General features: G+C 37.1%; 3 protein-coding genes across 3 annotated transcripts; all 3 read right to left on the reverse strand.

Moving 5' to 3' along the window:
• Positions 1–4,246: 4,246 nt before the first annotated feature.
• On the reverse strand, positions 4,247–7,038 carry LOC131314006 (tryptophan synthase beta chain 2, chloroplastic). The gene is made up of 5 exons (XM_058342503.1): positions 7,030–7,038; positions 6,314–6,670; positions 5,515–5,948; positions 5,171–5,265; positions 4,247–4,488 (listed from the first exon to the last, which is right to left on the reverse strand). The coding sequence occupies exons 1-5, from the start codon at positions 7,036–7,038 to the stop codon at positions 4,286–4,288; spliced, it is 1,098 nt and encodes a 365-aa protein (XP_058198486.1). The 3' UTR covers positions 4,247–4,285.
• Positions 7,039–7,701: 663 nt separating this feature from the next.
• On the reverse strand, positions 7,702–9,491 carry LOC131314900 (uncharacterized). Its single transcript, XM_058343819.1, has 2 exons — positions 9,358–9,491; positions 7,702–8,262 (listed from the first exon to the last, which is right to left on the reverse strand). Exons 1-2 carry the CDS (start codon positions 9,411–9,413, stop codon positions 7,956–7,958), a joined length of 363 nt encoding a protein of 120 aa, XP_058199802.1. The 5' UTR covers positions 9,414–9,491; the 3' UTR covers positions 7,702–7,955.
• Positions 9,492–16,512: 7,021 nt separating this feature from the next.
• On the reverse strand, positions 16,513–17,514 carry LOC131314007 (uncharacterized). Its single transcript, XM_058342504.1, has 2 exons — positions 16,846–17,514; positions 16,513–16,767 (listed from the first exon to the last, which is right to left on the reverse strand). Exons 1-2 carry the CDS (start codon positions 17,512–17,514, stop codon positions 16,513–16,515), a joined length of 924 nt encoding a protein of 307 aa, XP_058198487.1.
• Positions 17,515–18,027: the final 513 nt, after the last annotated feature.

The raw sequence follows: 18,027 nt of genomic DNA on the forward strand, positions 1-18,027 counted from the left end.
AATGGTTCCGCCGCACCGGGTTCCCATTGGCACACAAAATCTTGCATTGACTCCTCTTTGCGGATAACCAAGCCATACCTCACCATGGTTCCGCCGGTCCGGGTTCCTATGGGAACGCACACAACCTCACAATGGTTCCGCTATTTCGGATCTCCATTGGAACACACCCAACCTCACAATGGTTTCGCTTTTCCCGGATTCCCATTGGAACACACACAACCTCACAATGGTTCTGCTTTTCCCGGATTCCCATTGGAACACACACACCCAACTCACATTATGCCACCAAAACCGATCATAATGTAGTTTCAAAAATATTTCCTTCCTCGGAAAACATTTCCTTTCATTAATCATACCCTAGGTGCCATGTTTTTACTTTCTCGGTTCTCGTGTCTTGTTTACATGCAAAGACTCCGCGATAGGACAAAAGTAAGCATGAAACATTCTAACAGATCATCCAATTCTATAATATACCACAAGTAATACATTCGATTCATGTATGCAAGCTCATACTCCTTGAAATATCAAAATACGAATACTTCGATTCACATGGTAACGTTTTAACTTTCGAAAACCGTTCTTTCTTAAAGATCAAACAACATATGTTTTACTTGGAATAAGTAAGCAAGTGAGTAAGGATAAACTTAGGGTTAGGGGTAAGAATAATCTACCTTGATCCAAAACTAGTCGGGGCCGAATAAGCTAGTTGGAAGTTTTCTACGGCGGTGAAACTCGCAAATCTGGACCAAACTTTGGATGGCAGTAACTCGGTCAATATTTGGCCGAATATGATCGTTCTTGGATCGAAACTGAAGCTCTCGAAGTACTCTACAACTTTCGTGAAGGAAGTTGATCCTAGAAACTAATTTAGGTAGGAGAAAAATGGTGATAAAGGAAGAGACAGTGTGCTGTCAGAAAATGGAAATCCGAGAGTTTTACTGAACTTCGGATGCCAATATCTTTGTCATTTCTTCACCGATTGGGGTGGTTCTTGGGTCTAACTTGAAGGTTTCGAAGTGCTCTACAACTTTCCCGAAGGGAGTTGGTTCTAAAAACTAACTTAATAGAGAGAAAATTGAGGATTTTCAAAGGGCAGTAAGCTGCCTGGAAAAACAGAAATGGTTTCTAGAGAGAAGTGAGAGCAAGTGAAGGTGTGAGTTGAAATTTGAAGTGAGTTTGCTATTTATAGGCAAACGTCTTGGCTCCCTCTCCCTCCATATGGCCGACCATATCTCTCTCTCTCTCTCTCCCATGGATTTGTTCCATTGAGCGGTCATTTCAAGTCTTAAATCAAATCCTAGCTTTCCTTCACTTGTCATTTCCATCCTAGGCCAAATCTTAGGCCATCATGAAGGGTTTTTGACTTGGCAAGTCTATGGGGAGGTTGCTTGCAAGAAAGAATATAATCATGGGCTAGCTTTGTACCTTGGAAGACTAGAATGGGTTGGCATGTAGTAAATAGGCTTAGGGCTATTAAGGTTGCTTGTGTAAGTGTCCAAAACACAATCACACACTCCACCTCCCTCTCCCATTCGGCCTTTCTCTCTCTCTCTCCATCCGGCCCTCTCTCTCTCTCTCTCTCTCTCTCTCTCTCGTGTCTATATTCATCTAAGAAAATCTAGGAAAGTAAGTCTAGGATTATTAGGTTTAAGACTAGAACATAGGTGTGCATGCATGGCAAAGCTAGCCTTGATTCCTTTGGAAGCAAAATGATGAGATTCCATGTATGACTTGTCTTGTCATGCATATTGGCAAGTCAAAGATTTATTAACCAAGGGATAAAAATTTCCCTAACAATTATGGACCAAGGGGTAAAGGAATATTAGGGTTTGAAATGACCTATCATGGGGTATAATGATTACCCTTAAAAGCCTAAGGGTTCAATAGGGTTTGGAGGGGTTCATAAGGCTCAAAGATGGTCTAAAAGGTCTAATTAGGATTAGGGTAATGTAACTAGGTGAATTGGTGGTCCGGTTCCTCCAACTAATCGGTTGGGAGCTAAGTCTAATTGCCACGTAAGACTCTTAGTCAAGAAAAATATTTTTAAGGACTTAAATCTAATTATGACGGATTATTAGAAATTAAAATGGACTTTTGAAAATAATACCAAGTAATTAAAATAAAATTCAAATATTTAACGAAATTTTTATTTACTGAAAATCAGGGTTGTTACAAAGTAGGCCAAAGCCCAAATACTCTGTATGGGTCTAAAACCCAGATCATGCAAATTCAGCACATACAATGCAAAGCCTAAAAGCCCAAATTTGAAAATATCATTGATGGGTATTAACTATTAAAATACGTCAATAGCCGTCATTTTCCCTAAACTTCTCCAAACATGGGCCCAAACACCACTTTCCTGAGAAAGCTCTGTATTGCGAAAGCTAGAGAGAAAAGGAAGAAGAAGCGTCTGCTGAATGGATTTCCTCTTTGCCTTTCATCTTTCTAGGAAAGAGACTTCACCGACCGACGACCGTACAAATTTTGTAAGAAGGATTGGCCTAATAAGTTAGTAAAACAATATGAGAATAAATTCTTTACAACGCCGGTATAAACATTTGTTTCCTTCAAATCAATTGCATTACGACGCGTGTCAAAATAGTGGTCCCAATTAATAAAATATGGCGACGTGGCGCAATGCAATTGATTTGGAGGAAACCGAGAAGATTGTTTTACGCCGTTGGGATACTGATATGTTAAGATGGATGCGAGATTACACATGTTTGTTGGATGGCATGAGTTTCTACAGAAGAGAGGTTTGCTATATATATATAGGTCCAAAGCCAGGAACATGAACAGAAACGACACGAAATTATTTAACCGAACATGGACTACTTTGAGCATAGTTGTGACACACAGAGTTTAAGTGCTGAATTAGTGATGGCCTTGGCTCTTTATGCTCTTTGATCTTTTTAATTGCGCTATCTGTAAATCCAGTCGCTATCGATAGCCAGTCTCAGCCCCTATCGGTACGCAATTTATGCCCCTACCGGTAGCCAGACTCCAGAACCAAAATCTGATCGTTTTCCCCTACTGGTAGGAGGTTTTTCGTCCTACCGCTAGTGCCTACAGTTATTTTGAAAAACTTCTATTTTGCATAGTTTAAGGTCGTTGGTTCTTATGAATTGAATTGTTTCTACTTAATTACATGAAATTGAGCTCTTGAATGCTTATTTGATGTGTGTGGTACGATGAATGGATGACTAATTTATGAGAACTAGAAAGAATGGCGTGTGTGAGTGAGTTCTTCGACTTCCAACGTTATGATAGTGCCGTAAATTTGTATCATGCATTAAATATCATTGCTCCTATCACGACCTTCATTCCCACTTGTCACCTCATTTGCATTTAGAGTTAGTTGAAGATTTTTTTACTAGGCAAGTGTATACATATATACACGAAAAATAGGATGCTTGGATCAAGCATCTACACACATTGAATTCCGTTTATTCCCGTGAGAAGCCCTCATTTTTTTTTTTAAAGAATTTTCGGACGGTTCGGTTCGACTGTCTGGTGGCCGGAGACGGTCCGGAGAGGCCGTCTGTACAATTTCGGTGGGAAACGCGTCGGTCCTCATGGACGGACTTGTTACTTTAACTCTATCAACAATGACATCTCTCCGCTTTTAACCAAGAAGGAGTGCTTCTCTCGTATCTCGGAATGAGAATTGTTTTCCCAATCTTCTGCTTAATTTACAGCGTGGTTCTCCACAGGTTGTACACATTGGGTGGGTTCCTCCACCTGTGGGCTGTTTTAAATTAAATTAAACGTGAATAGTAAACATGGAATTAATCATCTTAATTTCCAAATTATTTATTTATATTTACAACAATATTAATATATATCCGGACGGTTTTGCGGACAACCAATTAAACACCTAAAAAAACACCCCAAATCTCAATCTCATAGTTCCCAATCAAATTTTTATGATCTGAACCGTTCAATGTATGCATAATGTGATTTTAAGAGTGCCCGCAAGAAATTAGCAAAAAAAATGACCGGGAATTGCTTGTTTTGAGCAGTTTTTAATTGAATCGTTCATCAAATCTTAGCTAAAAACTGCTCAGATCAAGCCCTTCTCGGTCTTTTTTTGCTGATTTCACGTGGGTACATCTAAAATCACATTCTGATCACATTGAGCAATTCGGATCATTAAAATTTGATCGGGAACTATGAGGTATTTTTTTAGGTGTCTAATTAGTTGTTTCCGGAACTGCCATGAATACACACACACACACACACACATATATATATATATATATATATATATATCTATATATATGCATCAATTAGCACTAGCACTTCGGCCCATTGAGTCCAGTTCGTATTTGAATACAGTAGAAGCATCTTTATCTCCACACCCACTAATATTCACCACAACCTTTGTACCACTTGGTAAAGTGGGGCAAAGTTTGTCTAGGAATGCCAGTGCATGGGAGGCCTCCAATGCTGGAAAAATTCCTTCAAGTCTGCATAGTCTTTTGAATGCTGCAATGGATCAATAATTAATTAATTAATTAATTAAGCACCTGTATTAATGTGGTTAATCGTACAAGAAACAAGCACTGAAAAACATGTAAAAAGATAATCAAGGTGTCAATCAAAATTAGTTTGTCTAGGAATAACAATGCATGGGAGGCCTCCAACGCTGGGAAAATTCCTTCAAGTCTGCATAGTCTTTTGTATGCTGCTAGGGAATTAATAACGAAATTAATTAATAATTATGCACCTGTATTAATTAATATGTTAATTGTACAAGAAGCAAGTACTGAAAAACATGTCAAAAGATAATAAAAATAGTTTAGGGCGGATTCCTACTAAACCCGACCGATTGAATCTGTTTTTTCTTTCTTTTCCAACTGTTTGTTGGTCTCACTCTTCTCCCTTTAGGATCGTTGGCTTGCATATGATTGGAGTGGTATTTTCCTCTCAATGATGCGTGCTTACCATTTCCTTTTCAATGTACCCATTATCGAGTGTAAAATTTCTTTGCATATATATATATATATATATATATAGCTGTACCACCACTGATTTTTTTTTTTTTTTGTTGTAAAATTAAATTCAACTTTGTCTCTGTTCCTAGCTATGCTTTCTCAATAATGTATGACTTACAAGCACTGTTTTTTTTTTCTTTTTTGGGTACTTATAAGCCAATATTGTGGCTTACCATTCACGGCTTCTTGGTCCATGACAGTGTAGAACTCTGCCCTTCCAATTTCTTTAAGGAAGCTCAATTCTGGACTTACTCCTGGATACTCCAACCTGCATATTCTAAAATGCGTTAGTTCTTAAGGATGATACGATCGATCTCTATGACTTTGATGCATTACAACTTGGTCTATGAGATATTTTTTTAAGTAGCTATGGCTTTGAGGCATTACGATTTGGTATATGAGGTTTTCATCCATCTCTACTTATATTCATCAATCTTTTTGAATGAGATAAGTGAAAATTTTTTTTATTAGCTATTCAAATGATGCCAATATTGTTTTTAGATGTTCAAAAATACACCCAACAGCGATAGAATGTGCCCCAACAATCTGGCCTTCGTCATCTTGCAACAAATAGCTCACAGCTCCATGATACACACCCACCTCTCCTATAACTAGAGTCGCTGAATGCCTCCCGCTATCGATCCCGGAACCGCCACCCTCAACTCCAATCAATCTCACATCTTCATCTTTCAAGTATTCATGGAAAAGGCCCAACGCATTAGACCCAGTTCCAACACAAGCGACCAACACATCAGGTTTCCCACCCCATTTTTCCATTGCCTGTTTTCTGGTCTCTTTTCCGATTATGGATTGGAACTCTCTAACCATTGTTGGACAGGGGTGGGGCCCCACTGCTGTGCCTGCTAAGTAGTAGCTGGTGTCTAGGTTCCCAACCCATTCTCGGAATGCTTCCGAGCATGCATCTTTAAAGTTTCCTTCAACAACTTTAACCTAAACGAATAGAGAAGACACCCAGAGTACTGTTAACCTGATAATATCTCATCGAAGTGACATTGTTTATTTGTTATTTTAAGAAGATTTCTGAAACGGGACCTAAAGACCCAAAAAAAGAAGGTGATGGAATCTTTTTTTTCCGGGTTTTTAATTTAATCTTTGGAATGTAATTTTTTTTTTTTCCCCAAATAGGTGCAAAAACTAAAAAATGCTGTCTCGTAAGAGACCCCCAAAGGCCAAAACCTTCTAATTAACAATTTTTAGATAGGGAAAAAAATGCCCCAACATTTTTTTTTCCCGATAAAAAAAAGAAGATGGAACAGCATTTTTCCTTAGAAAGGAATAAAGGTCAACTCAATTACCTTAGCACCTAAGAGATTCATAAGAATCACATTGGACGATTGTCTCTCCATGTCTAAGCTACCCATCAATATCGTACATTCCAGAGATAGTTTAGCACACGCGGCGGCGGTTGCAACGCCATGCTGCCCCGCTCCAGTTGCGGTAACGATGCTTTTCAAGCCCATTCGTTTGGCGAGCATCGCCTGCGCGATGGCGTTGTTGATCTTGTGGGCTCCGCCATGGTTGAGATCCTCTCTCTTCAGGTAAATCTCTGGGCCTTCTCCATTGCGGTTCTTGTAGTGATCCGTTAGCCATTGGGCGAAGTAGAGAGGGGTTTCTCGTCCGACGTAGTCTCTTAGTGCTGTTGCAAGCTCCTCCTACATACAACAACAATGAAGTCATGGGTGAACACATCTTCTAACTACTTTAGAGATTTATCTCAAGTCTAGAGATCAAGGATGCATGTTTGATTTTCTCATTGTGATGCTGTTTTTGCCTACGTAGCACTGATACTTTGCCGGAAGCGACGTACCGGTATCAGACACGCTCTTGACACATGTACATTTCTCTCGAGTTGTCCCTTTTTTTTTTTGCAATATTTGAGGTCCGACACTATTCTGACACTTTCCGACACTTAATGGACACTTTGGAGGTAATGAGTATAGAAAAAAATAGAGTAATGATTAAAAATAGAGTAGTATTTTTGTGGGTGCCAAAACTCAAATGCACAAAAAACTTGTATCATGTGCACTAGAGAATGAGAGTAATGATTGAAAAAAAAAAGGATAATGATTAAAATCCAAAATTCAATACCCATAAACGAACGGAGTCTTTGTTAATTAGTTGGGTGGTTGATGGAAATGTTGATGGATGGCGGTGGATTTCCGTTGGTTAATAAGGCGTTTGATGGGCAGATGGGATCCAAGGTAGTATAAGAATTTCTAAGAAAACAAAAATTCTAATCGTAAGGAAGATTTGCAGGGAACCACGCAAGGAAAAATGTGTTGGGACTCATTCTGGATCCCACAAAAATCTAGAAAAATATTTATAAATTTTTGAATGTTATTTTATGGGGCCTTGTAAAAAATCAACTCTAACGGATATCGATAAATATTACTTTTGAATTTATAGGGACGAACTGTGCAAATCTTCCTTGCGAATAGCAGGGCTACCTCATGAAATTATAGCCTTGCATGGCTAGATTTTAAGTTTAATGGTGAAGATACATGTGTCCCACAAGGTACAAAACTCATCAATTAATTCAAACCCATCTCTCCCTCACTCTCTCCTTCGGCCCTCCCCTCTCACATTTCTCACACATTTAACTCTCCCCGTTTTAGGGGATTTTAAGTACAACACTTGAATAGAAAATTATCCATAGGAGAATCCTAGGGGTTTAATAGTCTTGGAGAAGAAGAAAACCTTTTTTTTTTTTAATGACAAAATTGTTACAAAGATTAAAAGGATAAGAAGAATGGCAACAGGTGTCTAGTCCGAGACCTAATCCCTGCCAACTAAAGAAACACCCAAATGAACTGACCCATAAAATATATGAGATGTAGCCCAAAACACCTAAAAGCCTAGATAACAAAGGATAAAACCCAAACAATTAAGCTTCAACAACTAAATCTCCTAAAAGCCCAGATAATGGGACAAGCCCAATCAATTTAGCCCAAAACACCCGAACCCTTGCAAGCACATCACAGCCACCGACCTCCAAAACCTCCGGACTCCCCATTGGCTCCCCCACCGCACACCGACAAAACCCAGTTGCACACCGCCAACCACCACCAAAGCAGCTAGCCAGAAGAAACCCGACCACGGTTGCTGCCTAGCCAAACCGTTAGGCCAAAACCGATCTGAACCCAGGAGAAAAGACTGGCGGAGATGCGCGAGCCTTGCCACCGCAAACCATGGAGGATCTGCCTGGCCGTTAAGTAGAACCGGTAACGCCAACAAGTAAAATCGGCTGCGGACCACCAAGGCAGAGAAAGTGAGACCAAGGAGCAGAGAAGAAGAAAATCTTGTAGTACAAGATTCTATGGGTTTTAAAGAGGAGGTACAAGTTGTAAGATTTTAGCTTGGCTGGGTTGGCACAATCATGTATACTTAGAAGGCGGGGCACACGTGATGCGTGTGGAAGTCGGATTTTGACAATTTGCCCAATAGTTTCTCATTTATTGTTTGGTCGAATTTTTACAAATTTTGTCAAAATCCGACTTGCACACGTAATCGTGTGCCCCTCTAGTTTTTTAAAAAGTCGGCACAATTACAAATAGTGGAGACACCAAAGTGGTGCTCCTCCCTCCTTCTAATATTAGAACAGATGTAATCCTAAGCCCAAGGAAGGTACGAGAAACAGAGGTTGTGATGGTACCCCAATCGTAAAATTACTATCAAATACCATGACAGTTTGTTACGTGTTAGACTATTTTATAATTTTGATATGGGTACAGATGGACCGGGAAAAGGGGAAGAGGGCGGGGGCGGGGGCAGGAGGGGGGTGGTGGGGGATGCAATACCAAAAATTAGAAGCAGACAAAAAAACCACCCTCGGTCAAAAGTCTTCGGTGAGACAAAAAAAGGCAAGCCAGGCCTACTGGTGGAAGCAAATTCACAGACCACCTTTTTTTTGGGATCAAAATTCACAGACCACCTTCTGGTTGGTATTTGATTAGGAAGAAGACCAAAAATGTGTGGCCATTGTTCGTTGTTTAGGAAGAAGCAGTGGTGGAGACAAACAAGAGAACAGAGGTGGTAGTTATGCGGAGTGTGCATGGGTAAGCAAGCTCAAGATTTTTGGGCGAAAAACAGTACCCAAATAAGTTAAATCAAGAAACAATTCTTTGGTTTCTTATGGAACATGAAGAAACAATTCTGATAAAAAAAGAAAGGAAAGAAAAGAAAGTTTGAAATTATACTACGAACTACTATGACATTTTATCAAATAGGTAATCTACTAATGTGGAGATGGGAAAAAAATATATGCAATTTAAAAAAACTCAAAAATAGAATTGAGAACAGCAGTTTTAGGAGAAAGAAATGGGTAATAGACGAAGCTTACCTTAGGGCTTGCGATGCTAGAGGCAGCGTTGGGATGGTTTTGTGCGGGGAACACATCGAAGGGGTCGTCCGTGTTCTTGTGTCCAGAGAGAGAGAGAGAGAGAGAGAGAGAGAGAGAGGCTGTGGTTAATGCATGTGGAAGTTATATGTGCATAGACAGTTATTGTGTTTTTGTTGTACGAATTTACCCTTTAGAGTTGGGTTAAGAGTTGTGAAACTGTAAGGATATTTTAGGAAAACAAAAAGCATGATAGGGCTTCAAGAAAGGGAGACACCAAAGTGGTTCTCTCCCTTTATATATTAGAATATATATATATATATATACATATATATATATATATATATACATATTATAGTTTTTAGGTTTAGGTTCAATTTTAAGTTTAAACTAAATAAGCTATTGATTTAAATAATAAAATGTTCAATTTTATTCGAAAAAAAATTGTCCCAAAATTTGGGTCATTACATATATATTTTGAACATCATTTTGAACCTTTAGACATTAAAATTAGTAATTTTGATGAATATGAAAGTTATAGCCCTTTGTGTTATTGTTCAAACCCAATTTAAATTATCTGAATACGAGTTCGGAGCAAAAAGTTATGCCCGAAATATATATTTGGTGACAAAGTGCAATTCATAAATTTCATTACCAAAGTTAAACATCTGGTGACAAAAAAAATATTTCGCGGCCAAATTGGTCCCATTTGGCAACGAAATATTTTTTTCATCACCAAATGATTATCTTTATAGGCCTTTAGTTAAGGTCCTGTTCCACTAATAAATTTTTCCACTTTTTTGGGTATTGTCCTTGAATTTTTTTCACGTAGTTTTTCGACTGACTTTTGTGACTTATATTGATTAGTCCCGTCGAGACGAATTGGAAAAGTAAAAAAAAATTTACTTTCAACCAAATATTTTTAGAAATAATCACTTTTTAGCAAAACAAAAAAGTCGACTTGTCTTATCCAAAATAGTTGTTATTTTCCAAAATATTTGGTTAAAGGTAAAAAAAATTTACTTTTCCGATTTGTCTTGTCAAGATGAGTAAATAAATAAGTAACAAAAGTTTGACGCAAAATTAACAAACGCGAAAAAATTCAAATAAGGACAAAACCACAACTTTTAGGACTCTTCGAAACAATTTGGAAAATTATTGTAGGTATAAATTTTATTCCATATTGTCAACATTTCTCCAAAATTTTCAAATTGGTAGTTTGGTTGTCTTTTGAGTTTTGTTAGTTTAGAATCAATTTTTTTGAAGTAATTATTCTTTTTCATTAAAGAAATCTACAAAGCGAAAATTCATGAATGTCAAAAACAAAATAAAATCCACTAATGAACCTAATTTCTAAAATTTACTTAATTGTGCAATTTTTTAATTAGTATTATCACAATATTTTTAGGCAATTGATTTTCACACCCCTTTTGTCTATGTGCACTTCATTTTTTGTCTTCGTTATGCAGAATTACAAACTATAATTCATAAATTTTTTCCTTCACACATAAAAAGGATAATCATGTAATTTCATATCACCAAAAAAAAGAAAAGTTTGAAAATCAATTCTTTATTTTTATTGTACGCAGCCGTCGGCCAAATTTACGTGCATATGTAGTTATATATACTATATAATACTGTTAGACTAACCCAAAACCCTAAGGCCTAGCATAACCTAGACCTGGTCTAATTACGTAGCCACCCAAAGACCGTGATATATAATTAACCTAAAGAGTAGACCATCATAGCTTGGACATAAACCTAGTCTTATCCGTTCTGCTAACTAAGTCAATTAACTTATTTTTTTGTTTTTATTCAAATTTTTTTCATATTTGTTAGTTTTTCGTCAATTTTTTTTGAGATTATTGCATCGTCATGACAAGAAAAATCTAAAAAGTAAAAAAATTACGATTGAAACTTAATTTTTTTGAATAAAGACAAAAATAAGCCAATAGGCCAATTTTTTCATCTTCATTAAAAAAAAATTAAATTTCGATCATAATTTTTTACTTTCTAGATTCTTCTCATCATGACGATGCAATAATCTCACAAAAATTGACGAAAAACTAACAAATACAAATTTTTTTTGAATAAAGACAAAAAATAATCCAATTAGCTTATTTAGCCGAATGGGTAACACCAAAGGGCTCATTTGGATGCGGTATGAGTTTTGAAAAGTACTTCCTATGTCCTATTTTTATTGTCCATTTTTGAATTGCGTTCCAGTTTTGAATTGCTTATATTTTTCAATCTATAATATTTTTCATAATTTTGAAAACTTTGTATAATCGAGATCTATCAAAAAAAATTCATATTGCATATTTTTCAATATTCACATTAGCTAAAAGATATAGACAAAAGATATAAAAGAGATAAATAGAATAATGGACAATGAAAATGAGATGGAGGGAATCTTATTTAAGGAGGGGATAAGATAGTAAATGTATTATTTACGGAGGGTAGACCTATATTGATGTAACTTGCTTCGTTCGCTCCGATGATAATAATAATGCGGAATAATACCCCAAGCGTAGGGTTTAACACGTCGTTTGAAGCATAATAAACCGGAAATCCGGGATCGTACCCAAGGGAATAATTATATGGCTTGGTCGGATTTGTATATGGAAGTACGGGCTTTCGGCTTTTAGACAGCCAACTTTGTTTTACTTTAAACGGTGGAGATAAAAGGCTAAATTAAAAAGGAATTAACTAGAGAAAAGATAGGCTAGGTCTAGGAATTATTAACACCCAAGACCCGAGCTAAATCACACTCGTCACCCAATTACACAATTCAAGATACTTTGTTAAAGTTCTCAAATCGGAAAATAAAATGATTTGAGAATCAAGCTAGCTCTAGAATTCATTTGGCAAATACCTCGTGCGAAAGAGCTCTAAGCATCATGTGTGGTGGGTAGGCGAAGCTCCCACCTACACATGATCAAAGAGGTTAACACCTCGGTGATTTGACAAACGAACCCGAACCCCACATCAATTTTCAAATCAAAGTTTAAAGCTTTATTGGGTGCAAAATGCAATTTTCGCCCGAGTCATGAGATGCTAATCATCCCATGACTTAACCCTTGAAACAACTCACTCATATCTAGAGAGATAAAAGCAAGCAAAAATCTACTCAACATAATTGAAAAGCAACACCAGAAGAAAATTAGAGATTAAGATAGATCGGGAGAAGATAAACAACTTTAATTAAGGCGACAATATCAAAAAGTAACAACTAAGGGCAGAAAATTAAAAGTTAAGAGCTGGAAAAATGAAGAACAATAAGAACACTCAAGAACAATTTGAATCTAGATCTAGATCTAAAATTAGGTAAGCAAATCTAAGTCTAATTTTTTGTACAAAACAATGAAATAAACTTTTATACTTCTAAGCTCCGCGCCTGGAATATTCTCCAGATGCTCCGAAAATCCCATGCTAAGCCCCTCGGCATCGATGGCAACGGCCTTAGCATGCCCTGAAATGGTGCTCGGCATCGATGTAAAGAATTGGAGTCCATCGATGCCGAAGCAATTAACGGCCTAAACAATTAAGCTGCTCGGCAGCGATGTAACATGGATCTCTCCATCGATGCCGAGGTCGTTAACTCGACGCTTGGCTGCCTCTCTCTGCCTCTTGCTCGGGCAAGTCTTGTTTTGCTCGGGCGAAACTTCTTCTGCCTTGGCCATTTTTGGTTCTGCTCGGGCTGTTTCCACCTTGACATGCCTTAGGCCTCAAAGACTCCTTTATTTGGCGATTTATCTACAAAACATAACCAAAGCACTATACGAGCAAACACGTTAATAATAACTAATAAGTAATTAAATTAGACTAAAAACTAGATACTAGCGCACCCTACATTACATTCTCGGGTGCTTATCATAACTTTTATAAAGAGTGAATAAAAAAAGTAGCGGTTAGTATGGATGAAGTATTAAAAAAAAGGGAATAAAATAGTATTTATTTTGGATGAGAGATAAAATGAAAGGTTTTGTTTGTTTTGTAGTTTGAATGGATGGATAAGGTGGGGGAGGGGGGATGAGGAGTGCATAGGGGTACCGGAAGGGATATAGTTTCTCAAAAGTGTTTTTAAGTGCGGAAAGGACATCGTTGACTTTTTTTTATGATTGGAAAGTTGTGAGGTGTTTTTGGTAATGAATAAGAGATAATAAATTGTTGAAAAATATTAATAAATTATTTTCGGTAATGAATAAATTGTTGACGGGTATATATAAGTGAAAAAGTTGTCGATAAAAATTTTTTTGTTAGTAGAAATGAGATGATATAAAATGTTAAAATTTTTTGTTAGTAAAAATGAGATAATAAAATACGTTAAATTTTTAGCATTTTCTATTAATGAAAATGAGGAGTTAAGATCATAAATTTGTAACAAGTTCAAAAAATGCGGCTGGGCCCGCAAAATGGTTGCAGGGAGAAAAACACTTAAGGCCCTGTTCGGCTAAAAAAGTCATTGGCTTTTTCGCCAAAAATAAGCCGAATAAACCCACATAAAAACAAAAATAAGTCAATAAGCCATTTTTTTCGTCTTTATTCAAAAAATATTGGATTTCAATCAAAATTTTATACTTTTTAGATTCCTTTCGTCATGAAAATGCAATAATCCCCCAAAAAATGAGGATAAGCCAAGTGATACGAAAAAAATTTGAATAAGGACAAAAAATAAGCCACTTTGGCTTATTTGTCCGAACACCTCCAAAAATGTTAAAAAAAAAAAAAAAAGTCGACCAAACCCGCAAAAGGCTGCCTACAGAGCCCCCTTATCCCCGGGACAAGGTGAATCTGGTCGGATGTGATTCCAGACTACGGTCCGGGTTTATAGTTGCTCTTGTTTCACAAAGTTTGTAAAAGTTGGTCAAATAGTAATTTTTTTTTAATAGTTTCAAAGGTGGTTGTCATGAACCGTGAAACGCCCCAAGTAGATCACCAGTTTAATTCCTTAATTTTGATCCACATACTCCATACCACATGGCTTGACATGCTTAAGCATAAAGTATTAGTAGTAGCTCACATGATTTATTATTGTCACGTCTTTAATTTTAACATAATAGCTTTTTCTCATAAATAAAAACATCCTCTTCTCCATATATAAATACCCATCAATACATGACAAACCCGTTCCATGGACTAACGTCCTTTCAAAATAATAGTAATTCAGAAGGGTCACAACTCAATATTTAACAAGTATCAAAAGAGAGAGAAGGAAATACATTTTTGAAAAGCAAAGAAAGTAATATTAATTGATTGATATAACAAAATATTACAAGAAGAAAGAAATAGATGAGACAACCCTAAGAAATTCCAAAATATAGTTGACAAGGTACCAAGCTACCAAAATTTCTCCCACAATATTTTCCATATGAATTTACCATTACACTCTAAATATCAAATTTTTCATAGGAAGACTCCTGCATCTTCTTTGTGCTCTAAAAAGATCCAAACGATTAGAATACCAAAAACACCCCTTTAACGTCTTCTTGCCCTTAACCTTTTAACTTGCTTTGCATTTGAAATCTTCCCCAAATTCTTATTTGGCTGCACCCCTCGAATTGAATTCTCACTTTTCTTGTCAAACACGACCTCTCTTTCTTTTAGAGCTCCTACATCCACCGAATTTCCACCGGACGCTGGGGGCTGTTGTCCCCAAATTCGGGTCCATTCCGGTCTCGCTCTGATGATCGGAAGCGTTCACTTCGTAGAGCTCGTCGAGTAGAATAACTATGCAAAAAATTAGCTTAATTGGATATCATTAAGTGCCTGATCGGAACCCATATAGCTCTCGGTCCATGGGTTACAGTGAATTTGATCTAGTGTTTCGGATCCATTCTTTTCAAGATAAAAAGGTTCCGATCAGGCACTTAATGATATCCAATTAAGCTGATTTTTTGCATAGTTGTTCTACTCGACGAGCTCTACGAAGTGAATGTTTTCGATTATCGGAGCGAGACCGGAGTGGACCCCGAATTCGGAGACAGCAGCTCTCTGCTGCCCCTAAGGGGACAGCAGCCCCCAGCGTCCATTCCCACCCAAGGAAGATGAAGGGATAGTAACAATTGATGCGTTCAAAGTGTTGCCCGCTCGTACTTCATTCTTTTGGGTCACTTGAATAGGCCCATCAATCGTTACATTCTTTTGGAGAGAAGGAAATACATGTCGTTACATTCGTCCAAAATCAAATAATATAAAAAGAAATTCATGTTCATATCAAAACGGAATCTACACATGAGGATGAAGAAATTCTTCGAAGTGAGCTTTCAAAAGATATTTGGCAATACACATCAAGTACTCCAGACTATGAATCTTGATTAGTACCTAAAATTTTTTCTTCACTGTTCAAAAAAAAATTAAAATTGAACCTTGAATAGTACCTGAAAATGGAAGCGTTTGAGCAAACACTTGGCAAGTAAAAAAAACTCCCGACATAACCAGGGGCGGAGCTATGTTGGCCCCGGGCCCTAGCTTCCCGAGTGTCAAAGTTTTAAAATTTTTATTTTGTACATACTTGATTTTGAATATTATTGATAATTATTTGTGTATAGCTACTTATAATCTTAATAATTTTGGTCTGATTTGATAAAAAACCAATTATTTTACATTCTCGTTTATCAATTTCTTTCATAAATAAAAAATAAGCATGTGACAGTTGAATTAGCCTAAAGAATCATTTTAATGTACAAATGTAGTGAATCGAAAAATGAAAACCTTATAATATAATAAGTCTATGTTTCGGTAAAAAATATATGTCTAGCTTGCCCCCTGGAGTCAAAATATTCAAACATTTTAGCTAGACTTTTTGGCTCTGAGTCTTGACTTTTTGGCTTATTTTTATCTTTTTTCAAAAATTTATGAGTTTCGATCATAATTTATTATTTTTCTTATTCCTCATGTCAAGACGAATCAATAATCCACAAAAATTTGATACAAAACTAAGAAATGCAATTTTTTTTAAATAAAAACAAAGATAATATGCCAAAATAGGCCACATGCATGTCTTTTTTTTGATAAGTGCACAAAATTTTATTAGGCTCAAACCAAGAAACAAAGTATAAGGGATAGAATCCCCTTACAAGAAACAACAAAACAGGCAGCCATACTTAACAGCTCTAAACAAGAAAACAAAATCCAAGAACACCCTATAAAAAAAAACTATACAGATTGCATGATCCTATGAGGCAAGCCCCATATCTCACAAATACTCCGATTTTGCAAGGATTGTTTTACATTCCTTCTGGAGCTAAGGAAAGCACGAATCCCATTGGCTATATCTGTTGCCACCTGAGTATGATCCTTCATTTTTGCACAGAAAATACGAGAGTTTCTTTCCTGCCAAAGACCATAAACAGTAGCTGTCAATGTACTCTTCAAACTAACAAATCTGAAAGTATCCCAAGATACATTGCCCTGCAACCAATCAAGGACATCTCCCATATTATTAGGAATGCCAGCCACTCTATTCTTTGACACCAAGTACTACCAAACACGTGTAGAATATGAACAATCAAAGAACAAGTGATGATGTGATTCCTCCTCATCCTGGCAGAGGCAGCAAAGAGCATCCAAAGCCATACCCCAGTTTCTCAATCTGTCCTTAGTACTCAGTCTGTGAAGAGCTGCCAACCAAAGTATAAAAGACCATCTAGGGACATTATGACTACCCCAAATAACCTTGAATCGAGGCTGAATAGGGAATTTCTCCCGAATAGCTTCCCAAGCAGACTTAATAGTGAAAATACCACTAGGATGAGGCACCCAAATTACTGAATCCACCATCTCAGGGTGTGGAACCAAATTCTGAGTGTGAGAGACGATGGTCTGAATAAGGTGGTTTCTTAATCTAGGCCATCTCCAAGCCCCATTTTCCACTATTGAAGCCACCTTAGCCCTTAAAGATCTGCCAACATTATGCACCACTCTATCCCCAAATCGATCATATAAGAGACCAAGAGGGTGCCAATTATCCCACCACAAGAAGGTCCTTTCTCCATTACCAATCTGATATTTAATGAGGGATTGACCCAACCTTCTAAGGCCAAGCAGCTTTCTCATAGTCCAAGAGGCATCACACGGAACCTCCATAGCCCAAAGACACTGATCTTTAATGATGTATGTGTGCACCCATTTGATCCATAAAGTGTCTGCCACAAGCATGTCTTACACGACTTAAGCCAAAGTGGCTTACTATTCTCTTTAGATGTAGTTCTCTTATTCGAGAGATCCTTCCTTTTAGCCTCTAGCAACAGCCTAGGAGTAATTGTTAATATATATTGCCTGTCTTCCTTAATCAAGTTCGTCTGTCTGCAAAATCTTATGAGAAACTTTCAGAGGAGATGGGCATCGATTAAATTCTTTGCTTCAAGAAATTTTTTTTTTTCGCAAGTGAAAAAATTAACTCCTAGGTGCCACCCAACAATCCATTGCTATATTACAGAGTCACAACTTGCAATCAAGAAATGCATAGTTGTGACAGTCAGGGCACTACTACAATAAACCATAAAGATCACAGCTATTAGCCGTGATTGTAAATTTTCCATCACACTCCTACTACTGTGATGGATTTGGGTGTGATTGTAAGTCACTCTCTTTTATCACGGTTAATTGAAAGAGATAAACAATCACGGCCAAAAGGTGTGATCGTTTCTCTTTTATCATATAACCGTGATT

Source organism: Rhododendron vialii, chromosome 13a, assembly GCF_030253575.1.
Source record: "Rhododendron vialii isolate Sample 1 chromosome 13a, ASM3025357v1".
NCBI classification, from domain to species: domain Eukaryota; kingdom Viridiplantae; phylum Streptophyta; class Magnoliopsida; order Ericales; family Ericaceae; genus Rhododendron; species Rhododendron vialii.

What these genes read in the sequence shown, in the direction of transcription:
- LOC131314006 (XM_058342503.1), bottom strand. An exon ending in TGAATCTCTTAGGTGCTAAG is followed by an intron (nt 5,949 to 6,313) that starts GTAATTGAGTTG and finishes CTATTCGTTTAG; the next exon opens with GTTAAAGTTGTTGAAGGAAA. An exon ending in GGACCAAGAAGCCGTGAATG is followed by an intron (nt 4,489 to 5,170) that starts GTAAGCCACAAT and finishes GATCCATTGCAG; the next exon opens with CATTCAAAAGACTATGCAGA.
- LOC131314900 (XM_058343819.1), bottom strand. Translation starts at nt 9,413, where the DNA reads ATGTGTTCCCCGCACAAAACCATCCCAACGCTGCCTCTAGCATCGCAA. An exon ending in CTAGCATCGCAAGCCCTAAG is followed by an intron (nt 8,263 to 9,357) that starts GTAAGCTTCGTC and finishes GGTGGTCCGCAG; the next exon opens with CCGATTTTACTTGTTGGCGT.
- LOC131314007 (XM_058342504.1), bottom strand. Translation starts at nt 17,514, where the DNA reads ATGCTTGTGGCAGACACTTTATGGATCAAATGGGTGCACACATACATC. An exon ending in ATTGTTCATATTCTACACGT is followed by an intron (nt 16,768 to 16,845) that starts GTTTGGTAGTAC and finishes GATTGGTTGCAG; the next exon opens with GGCAATGTATCTTGGGATAC.